Raw genomic sequence first — 11,214 nt, 5'->3', positions numbered from 1 at the left:
CTTCATAATTTTTCTCCAGCAACTATCCCAAACTCAAAATATTGCTTTTCATGTTAGGAACATAATAAACATTATCAATAAACTGGTGAGCACCATTTTTTGACCGAATAAGAATGGTTCCTTTGCCTGTAACAGGAACCTTAGAGGAATCTCTAAATACAACATTGCCGCGAACAGATTCATAAAGCTCCACGAACACCTTCTTGTCACCACACATATGGTTACTTGTTGCATTGTCAAGATACTATATATTATTTTCACGATTTTCTTCACCTTCATAGGTAAGTAACACTTGTGCCAGTTACTTCCTCATCTTGAATATTATTGGCAGTCTCCATTACCTCCTTAGCAGGACTCCAACATTCTACCGCATAGTGACCATACTTGGAGCAATTATAACACTGAATATTGGACTTGTCGCGTCCTTCATTCAGCCTCTAGTTTCCTCTTCCTTGACCGCATCCTCGGCCTCTTCCTCTGCCTCTAGTGAATTGAGTGCTTTTGCCATTGTTGTTGTTGCCGTTTTCATTTCTACCTTGACTTCTACCACGTCCTCATCCTCTGCCATTTCCTCATCGACCTCTTCCACGTCCTCTGCCGAACTGACTACTTTTGCCATTTTTAAACACAGCCTTCGTTGCTAAGACTTGTTCTGCGAAATCTTCTCTTCGTTTCTCAAACCGCTCCTCACGTGCTTGTAATGACCCTACAACTTCGTCAACTGACATTTTGCTGATATCTCTAGACTCCTCCATAGCCACCACTACATAATAAAATTTTGGTAGTAGTGATCGCATAATTTTTTCAACAACTCTGGACTCTTCAATTTTTTCTCCATACTACCGCATCTTATTTACGGCGGATTTTACTCTGGATAAGTAATCACTGATGGCCTCCGTCTCTTTCATCCTCATCGTCTCAAATTCTCCTCTCAGCATCTGCAAACGAACTTTTTTAACTTTCTCCTCCCCTTAAAGAGAAACTCTTAGGATTTCCCACGCTTGTTTGGCGGTGGTAGCTTCGGCTACTTTCACGAACATTAATTCATCCAAACCTTGATGGATGAGAGTAATCGCCTTTTGATCGCTTTTGCGATTTTTCTACAGGGTATCTTTTTCTGCCTGTGGAAACGCTACCTCGTCGGCTGGGACTACGTAGCCTTTTTCAACAATATCCCAGACATTTTAACATCCGAGTAACGCCTTCATTCGAATACACCAACTTGAATAATTGGTTTTAGTGACCTGAGTGTATTGATAAGGAAGTTTGAGACCGTCTGACATTTTTATAGGGTCTTCGAAACACTCAGTTTTGAGACAATATAATTATTTTTTACGGAAGACTGACTCTCGTAACGTGGCTCTGATACCACTTTGTTGAAAATAGAGGAAATAAAAGTGTAACTTTTTAAAGACTGGATATGTTTTTTTAAAGGCCTAATTTAGTATACAAAAATGAAACATTGTCACAATGGACATAAACTCATCAACCTCACTTTTTCATACACTTTATTATTGAAAAGATGCTAAAAACCTACATACAACTTATTCTTATTTATAGATCGTTATTACCAACTACCTACCACACATTTCAACCCATATAAATGCATCAATAGTCTCCTTATCTTCTTCTTTGAATTTTTTTTTTGTTATTTTGTCACAATTATTAATTTAATTTGTCTTGCATGAAGGGGCAAATCTTCTCTCCATCGCGTGAAGCTTTAGACTTTTATGTTTTTAATTTTTAATTTTTTTTAATATAATTAAGTTTATTAATTTTAACACTGGTCTTGGTCAAAACTCCTCTGATTATGAATTCCCTAAAAAATCTTCAAATAATCTCACAAAATCTCATAAAATAATTAGTGAAATCAATTATTTAACTTATAAAAAATCATTTTTAATTATTAAGTCTAAATTGATTAATTTTGGCGAGTCAATTTCATGAATTTGACACAATAAAAACTCTAATTCAATCATGACAAATTTTTTTATTCAAATTAACACAAAACTTGACAAAATGTAAATAAATGCTACAAATGTAAATAAAAACTAAAAGTTGATAAAAACAAAGATTAAAGCTAATTAAATTGCACAATAATTAAGATTCTCATGAAAGATGATAACAAATGACACGTAAAAACCGTAATAAAAGATATGGATAAAATGTCCTGTTATCGTTGTAATTTATAGCATTTTTAGTATTTAATTACTAGTTATTTTGTACCATTTTGATAAATTTTAATAATGGTTTTTGTATATTTTCTTCATTTTATGTATCTAAGCTACTTTGTGTGTTTTTAGGCATTTTCACAAGGTTTTCGACATAAATAACCAAGTCGGGCTTAAGACGATAACTTGGGTGTAAAATGGACTATAAAAAGGAGTTTTAGTGACATTCAACATGCATCTCGTCGAGATGGAGCTGGCAGAAATAAAGTCTCTTTGTTCTCACTAGGACAGATTTGACATATTTTCGTATTTTCATCGTATCTCCCTCATACGGACTCGGATTGAGGCGATTCAAAATGTGTTGGAAAGATAAGAGAAAGAGAAAAAATGACTAATAATAATCATCTCAAATTCGAAGTTTATCAGGCCCAGAAAATTATCCAAAGTTGATGAACATGTTGAAGCCTATGATTCCTTTCTCACTTTTACACATTTCAACTCCTAAATTGTCAAAGTCTTCCACCACCCTCTCTTAAAGGCTAAATTCAGAAGATTAGGGAGTGGGAGGCCATAAGGAGATTTGGCCTTTGGAATTATGTGTGCCATTTTACTATAAAAGGAGGCCTTGGGAACCATTTGAATACACACCCAGCTTAGACTTAATTCTTCTCTATGTTAGTTTGCTGATTCTTCTCGTCAAGAATCATTTGTATTTTCTTTTATAAGTGTTGTTATTGTGCTCAAGTTGTTTTTTGTACAATAGTTCATCTGATAAAAGTAAGTTTAAAGTTACCGAAGAAGTTCATTCGGCAATCGTCATTACGGTTTCTTATAAACTTCAATCTCTTTTATTATTATGAACTCCATTATCTATCTTTCTAAGGTGTGTTTTAATCTAATCATGGGCTAAAACCCCCTTAACTAAGGCTAAAAGCGGATCTTAACCTTAATTATGTGGTAATTACGTTTAACCTATTTAAGTTATCTTTATCCTTTTTAAGAACTAACTTATGATTCTTAATGCTTGTAGGAGATGGGTCAACTCTCTACTTGAATATAATTAATCGTTTATATTCAGGGGCGGAGCTAGCCCAGAGCCCAGGGGGCCGAAGCCCCCCCCCCCCCCCCCCCCCGGCCACCGGCTCCGCCCTTGAGAATCGTTAATTTTGTCCCGTCTAGCCCTCCTAATATTGGTATATATTTAATCCATGTAGTATTGTTTTAATTGTTTAAAGTAGTTGAGCTGGCTTAAGAGCTTTGTTTTAAGGTGAGAGGTCATGAGTTCAAACCATACTAAACTCATTTTTTGTTTTATTTGAACTTTATTTTTTCAGTTGGACTCTTTATTATTTTATTTGAATTTATTTTTATTATATCTCTTTTTTTTTAAGAATTTATCATCTCTTTGCTATAAAAAAATCAAATAACTTAATTTCTAAATTAAATTTTATGAAAATTATAAAAAATTTATAGCTAAAAATAATAAAAAAAAGTGTGAAAATGTTATAATTTTTAGTCAATACCAAAATGATAAAGTTTCAGTATGCTGGAAGCTTAAAATTTTTTATGCAACCCTAACGGGATAGACTTCGAAAAATTACTCCCAATAGTCGGACTAAAATTAGCCCCCCCAGGTGTCGATTCCTGGCTCCGCCACTGTTTATATTGACCGTGATTAAATTGATTAATCGAAATTCATAAGTTGGATCTAATGACCATTTAGTGTGGCTTATTGGTTTTCCAAGGTTTTTCATGAATCTTATTATAAATCTTAGATTTATTACTTGAGTCGGACCAAGGGAAAGTAATAAATCAAAGGTTTGGAACTAAGAAAACTTAATGCTTCTTTGGATTAATTACTTGAGCCAGACCAAGGGAAAGTAATTAATCGAAAGTTTAGAACTAATTACTCGAGCGGTTTTTCTTGAATCTTAAGTAATCACTTTAGCCGGACCAAGGTAAAGTAGGTAAAAATGTTTAGATTGATAAAACTTAATGCTTCTCTAGATTAATTATTTGAGCCGGACCAATGGAAAGTAATTAATCGAGAGTTTAGAGCCAATCTCGAGAATCTATTAGTTAATAAGAAAAATCGTCATCTTAGAAAGAATAAAACAACTTAAAAGGGGTTAAGTGTTATTACCAAGCAAAGAGATTAAGTGAAGCTAGAAGCCTTAGTTTCTTCCAATATAAGTAATCTCTCACCTAATTTGTATAATTTTCATTTCATTTATTGTTTAAGTCTTAGCTTGGTTGTCCAACAAACTCTACCTTTTTTATTATTTAAATAATAGATAGTAAGCAAATAGATTAGTACTTATAATCACCATCTCGTGGGAACGATACTCTACTTTCACTTTAATACTTGATACACGACTAAGGTACACTTGTCTTCATATGCACGTATACGTAAAACGCGCATCATGTCCCTATTAACATCCACACTTAAAAGTGTAGATGAAAAGACAGACAAATCAATCGACAAAAGTCCGGACATTCTCCCTACCAATTCTCTTTTTTTTATCCTCAAAATAGGCCCCTTTAAATAGGGATCGAGCCTTTTTTTAACTTGGTAAAGACAAATAACGAGTAGGGCTCATCGAGATGCCATCAACAAAAAAGCCTTTTCTTCCTAAAGAACGCCAAACTCGATCCGGGGAGACATTTGATATTAGACGGATATAGATTAATCCATATGAAGTAGTCATTAAAACACGAGTTGACACGTAGGAACTAGTATATACGTGACATAATCACAAAGGGTTAGTTACCTCTAATGACTCGGTCACACGCAATCGTGATCCGATGGATCAATACCGACTCAGTTAAGATCTACCCATTATAGTATAATCACACCCAATCCTATCGACCATGAACTTAGTAGGTTTGAGGAATACCGAATCATCTCTATAATGGATACACATCAACCTATTAGGTGACACATATCCTAGTAAGCTGCAAGGTTTATAAATATATCAGAAGAAGAGTAAGATAACTTCTAAGATAAACATTCATTCATTAAAGCTTATACTTTTTTTAGTTGTTGTATTCATCTTTATCCTAAAAGCTCATTTAAACATCGTAGTTTATCAGAGTGGATTAGTCGAACTCAGATTCCTCTTTCAACCCCATTTGTATCTTATTGTAGGCTTACCTATAGACGGGGGTGGGGGGGGGGGGGGATCCTTCAGTCGCTGGAACCACCTTGACTCCGGGTAGTTTCGGCCCCCTGTCTAAAAAAAAGATCAGGGTATTGAATTAGCCTCCCAAAATAGCTCATTACATGTTATGCTTGTCCAAAATTCAAATTTTCAATATTTTGGACCAATTAGGTACTTTCTAAATTTAAATTTTTAATTTTTTTAGTCTGTTAAGCCTCTATAAATCTAAATTTCTATTTTTTTTTTTGCCTGTTGACATTTTTAAATTCAAATTATTAATTTTTTTTTGTTGGCTTGGTAGGCTATTTGAAATCAAATTTTTTTATCTGTTCAACCCTCCCTAAATCCAATTTTTTTTTACATGTTAGGACTATTAAACGAAATCTAGCATAATTTTAAAAAATTATACATTAATATTTAAAAATTGGTTCTTGTCCATTCAAACTATAATTCAAACTATAATACATATATATACAAAAAAAAAAATTAAATAAGTTCGATTTAGATTTTTTATTTTTTTTCAAACGTACGTATAAAATCATCCCCTAACCGAATAATTATATATATAGAGTTATAAAATTCAGCCACATCGTTAATTAAACACTAGCCAAAATCTATATATATAATATAAAACAGTAACGATGGAGCTGAGGTGTCACTTCCTCATTTTTTACTGATAAAAAATATAATATATTAACTTTAGTTATATTATTATATTTATTTATAAAAAGATTATTTTATCCGTACTATATCTAAGAGTTCTATAGAATTTAAATTAATCCCTAAAATCTCTCCAATTCTCTGCATATCTATATCTAAAAGTTCTACACAATTTAAATTAATCCCTAAAATCTCTCTAATTCTCTACATATCTATATATAATATAAAACAGTAACGATGAAGCTGAGGTGTCACTTCTTCCTTTTTTACTGATAAAAAATATAATATATTAACTTTAGTTATATTATTATATTTATTTATAAAAAGATTATTTTATCCGTACTATATCTAAGAGTTCTACAGAATTTAAATTAATTTCTAAAATCTCTCTAATTCTCTGCATATCTATCTATATTATATAATATAAAACAGTAACGATAGAGCTGAGGTGTCACTTCCTCCTTTTTTACTGATAAAAAATATAATATATTAACTTTAGTTATATTATTACATTTATTTATAAAAAGATTATTTTATCCGTACTATATCTAAGAGTTCTACAGAATTTAAATTAATCCCTAAAATCTCTCTAATTCTCTGCATATCTATATCTAAAAGTTCTACATAATTTAAATTAATTCATAAAATCTCTCTAATTCTCTACATATCTATCTATATATAATATAAAACAGTAACGATGGAGCTGAGGTGTCACTTCCTCCTTTTTTACTGATAAAAAATATAATATATTAACTTTAGTTATATTATTATATTTATTTATATAAAAAGATTATTTTATCCGTACTATATCTTAGAGTTGTACAAAATTTAAATAAATCCCTAAAATCTCTCTAATTCTCTACATATCTATATATAATATAAAACAGCAACGATGGAGCTGAGGTGTCACTTCCTCATTTTTTACTGATAAAAAATATAATATATTAACTTTAGTTATATTATTATATTTATTTATAAAAAGATTATTTTATCCGTACTATATCTAAGAGTTCTATAGAATTTAAATTAATCCCTAAAATCTCTCTAATTCTCTGCATATTTATATCTAAAAGTTCTACATAATTTAAATTAATCCCTAAAATCTCTCTAATTCTCTACATATCTATAGATAATATAAAACAGTAACGATGGAGCTGAGGCGTCACTTCATTATTTTTTACTGATAAAAAATATAATATAATATATAATATATTAATTTTAATTATGATATTATATTTATCTATAAAAAGATTATTTTAATTAAATGTGAAAATAAAATAATAATATTTAATTTATATAGCACCTTTATATCATTAATATTAATTATTAAATTATATTATTATTAATATTTATATATTAAGATGAATCCGTGTATCGCACGGGTCAAAAACTAGTTAAATAAATACAAATGCTCTCTAAATGGTCTCAACTTTGAAGGATTTTATACAGGGTTCCGGGTGTTCCAACTCACCAAAAAACCTCCCATACAAATTCGGACACTTGTCCTATTTGTTTACGGCTCATCAATTAAAAACCCATTAACCATTTATTTAGTGATTTGCTTCACGCCGCCCCTTAATTCCCACATACCGCCTCCAAATTACAATTTTGCCCCTTCCCTTATATTTGCAATATTAAGTTCAAATTCAATTTCTAACTTCCAAACACTTTAGTTCAAACCAAAAGAAAACCCGGACTAATTATGGCTGGACGTGGAGGTAAAGGAAAGTCAATCGGGCTCATTTCGGTACGTGTTTCTAATTTTTTTCAAATTTTTTTTTTTTTAAGTTTTCTGTCCCGAAATTCGGGACAGAAAAGTTTATTTTGACGACCATGGCGGGTCCAGGACCCGCCATGGTCATATGCGTGGCGGGTCCAGGACCCGCCATGCTCAAAACCGTGGCGGGTGCTGGACCCGCCTTGGTTTTGAGCATGGCGGGTCCTGGACCCGCCACGCATATGACCATGGCGGGTCCTGGACCCGCCATGGTCTTAATACTGGCGGGTCCTGGACCCGCTCGTCAAGAGATAGCGGCGGGTCCTGGACCCGCCGATGTAATTTCGAAGTCGTTTTCTGTCCCGATTTTCGGGACAGAAAACTAACAACTAAAAAAAAATTAGAAATATTTAGCGCATTTATTTTAGAAATATTAACGTGTTTTTTTAGAACATATTTAGCGTATCTTTTTTAGAACATATTTAGTGTATTTTTTTAGAACATATTTAGTGTATTTTTTTGTAGAACTTTAACGTGTAGTTTTTGTAAATATTTAGGGATTGTATTTAGCGTATTGCTTTTAGTAACTGTTGAATGTTTATTTTCCAGCGTGACATTGAAGAGGGTTCCGGACCTCGCCATCCTGCTAGACGTGGTGTTACAGCATCTGTTCGGAGGGACCGAGAAGCCGAGAAGCTCATGGCGGATGCTCAAAGGGCGCACGTGACAGTACATCGGCCCATGAGTGACGATGAGGATTATGCTACCATGGATGATGGTGAGGACCTTCCCGAGAGCGACCCTAGCCCAATTCGTCGGGCGTCGAAGGGGAAGGGTGCTCGTGCCGAGTCATCTGGTAAATAATTTACATTTTTATCATAATTTTTATTTATTAATTTACTTTACTATAGAAAAATGGTATAAATGTTATATGTTTAATACTATATTGTAGGAAGTAGTAAGCGCTCGAGGAATGTTGTAGAGGATGACTGGATTGTCACGGATCCGGTCCCCGGTGGTCCAATTGATGGTACTGTGATTCCCAGCTTCTTGGGACATGTCGCTTCTACCATATGGACCGGACAGCTGAGGTCGGAGCTCAGGGGCCACACTAGAGGGACATTCTGTAGGAAATTAAATGACTGGTATAAGAGTGCTCGTCCAGAGGTCAGGGCGCTTATACGGGGATCGCAACTATCACACCTCCCATCTACCATGTACACACACATTGATATGCCCCTTATATGTGCTTTTGTGGAGCGGTGGCAGCCAGATACGTACTAGTATGTTTATTTTAGTTGTTTCATTCGGTCTCATCCTGCATAATCGCATACGCGATTTTGAAATTGTTGTTGCATGGAGTCATCCCAACAATTTCGAAGAATGGCATTCTGTACTTGTTGGTCTTGTATGTTGAATCCATGCCAATATACCAGTGGTACGTCCGTAGTAATTCAACAGAAGCTGGATGTGCCATAAATACATGTGTTAACACATTAGTTTCCGAATCAGCAAGCGAAGCATGATAATACTTGTTCATGACGGCAAGGTGGAAAAACTGACTAATCATATCTCTACCCTCAAACCCATCCTTCCTCAACCGGTCTCTATAATTGTATACATGCTTTATTGTTGGGTTATCTTCTGGATGTTTCGTACGAAGTGCCGTCATAATAGCACACGGCTTTGCTTGATACGAACTCATGTCACGCACAATTAGCTTCGCTGCTGGACTAAGACCGCTAATCTGTCGGTGTCCCTCCGCATAAACTATCATTTCATGATTATGCGTACTCTGCTCCCCAGCATTAGCAACGATCTGCCAACCCGAAAAATCTTGCAACTGCCTGACTTTTAGCCGAAATGGACAGCCACACGCTTTAGTTTTTGTTTTCCTACTTAAACCATCTTCTAAGGGAATAGGCAATCCTCTATACCGTTCGCCACGTGAACATCTCAGAAGAGTTTGTTTACCTCCGTGTTTATGCGAAGAAATAACGATCTCGAAACCATTTTTGATTGCAATGTTTTTCGCCCATTGAATTGCTTCCACATTTGTTTGAAATACCGTGCTCGTTATGAAATAAGGACTATAATCGATTCCGTCGCCAACCCAAACTCTAGCTGCCTCCTGAAAATACATGCAACACGGACTAATGTTAGATTAGTCGCAAAATGGGTCCTTGGACCTTCTACACATAGGCAGGCGGGTCCAGGACCCGCCAACATTTAAAGGGAGGCGGGTCCAGAACCCGCCTCCATTCAGACGCGGGCGGGTCACGGACCCGCCCCCCTTAAGACGAGGGCGGGTCCAGGACCCGCCCAAGTCTTAAGGGGGGCGGATCCGTGACCCGCCCCTCACAAAATTAAAAAAAAATAAAGCAATTTATAACTTAAATTTAAAAAATTTAAAAAAATATTAAATCATTACCTCATCTTCGGAGTTTTCGTATTCCGACGTTCTCGGATCCATAATTTTTTGTTACGTGCTTTGTTCGGGTGTGGAAGAGAGAGAAGGGTGATTTCAAATTTTTAAAAAAAATAATGGAAGGGGTATAATGGGTATGTAAGGGGCGGGGGCTGTAAAAAAGGCGGTGTACGGTACCCCAACACCACAAGCATCTTTTTCACCCAACAAACACGTTCTATCCCCGTCTACGTTCTTCCACTGCCGCCACCATCACAACAGTTCTTCAAATTTCTTTTTTAATTGGATACCTAAATTTCATAGAAGCTCTATAATTTTCGTCGCTGATCTCCACCTCCATTGATCAAGTGCCTTGGCCGATTTACACCGGCGTCGATTCAATGACACCGTCAATCTCCGGCGAACCCAATAATCAGTGTGACAAAAGAGGAAGAATTCTAATTTTCATTATATAAATCGCATAGCTCAAATTCTCACCCAACATATAGTTGCATCCACCTAGAATTTGGATCGAAAAAGAGAAAATCTCAAGGGTAAAACTAAAAAAATCAAGCTTAATAAAATTCAAAAGGGCTAGAATTGGTTATTATTTATACGCATCCAGGAGATGCAAGGAGGTGTGAAACTTTTAGTAGAAAGACTTTTCAGGGAGCTTGTCAAAGAACAAGGGTGTTTAATTTGGAAGAGCTTCTGAAAATTAAAACGTTCAGATGTCATTTTATCCAGAATATAGGGATTGATGAAACAAAGAATGAAGAAGGAAGAAGAGTTGTGGTTCTCCAATTAGAAAGCAGAGACGTAAAAGGACAAAGGAAGAAGTGCAGGGAACCAGAACAAAAAGGTTTAGATTCACCGCGGCACTGGATCGCGGCGGTAGTTGATGGCAACGCTGGTCGGATCTTGATTTGGGCTTGTGATGCAATGCTTTCTTCCTTGTTTATTTTTTGCGATTAGTTTTTAATTTAATTATATGGAATATGACAGGGGTCAGAATTTGTATTGTATGGGAAGTCTTTTTGGTGGGTTGGAACACCCGGACCCTGTATAAAATCCCCAACTTTGAACGTGGAGGAAAAA

General features: G+C 34.9%; 1 protein-coding gene across 1 annotated transcript; it reads right to left on the bottom strand.

Moving 5' to 3' along the window:
- Nucleotides 1-8,128: 8,128 nt before the first annotated feature.
- Nucleotides 8,129-11,181, bottom strand: LOC136218775 (protein FAR1-RELATED SEQUENCE 5-like). Its single transcript, XM_066005875.1, has 2 exons — nt 10,141-11,181; nt 8,129-9,840 (listed from the first exon to the last, which is right to left on the bottom strand). Exons 1-2 carry the CDS (start codon nt 10,180-10,182, stop codon nt 9,013-9,015), a joined length of 870 nt encoding a protein of 289 aa, XP_065861947.1. The 5' UTR covers nt 10,183-11,181; the 3' UTR covers nt 8,129-9,012.
- Between the last annotated feature and the right edge of the window lie 33 nt (nt 11,182-11,214).

Source organism: Euphorbia lathyris, chromosome 2 (assembly GCF_963576675.1).
Source record: "Euphorbia lathyris chromosome 2, ddEupLath1.1, whole genome shotgun sequence".
Lineage (NCBI taxonomy): Eukaryota > Viridiplantae > Streptophyta > Magnoliopsida > Malpighiales > Euphorbiaceae > Euphorbia > Euphorbia lathyris.
This window is presented reverse-complemented; position numbering and strand designations above follow the sequence as displayed.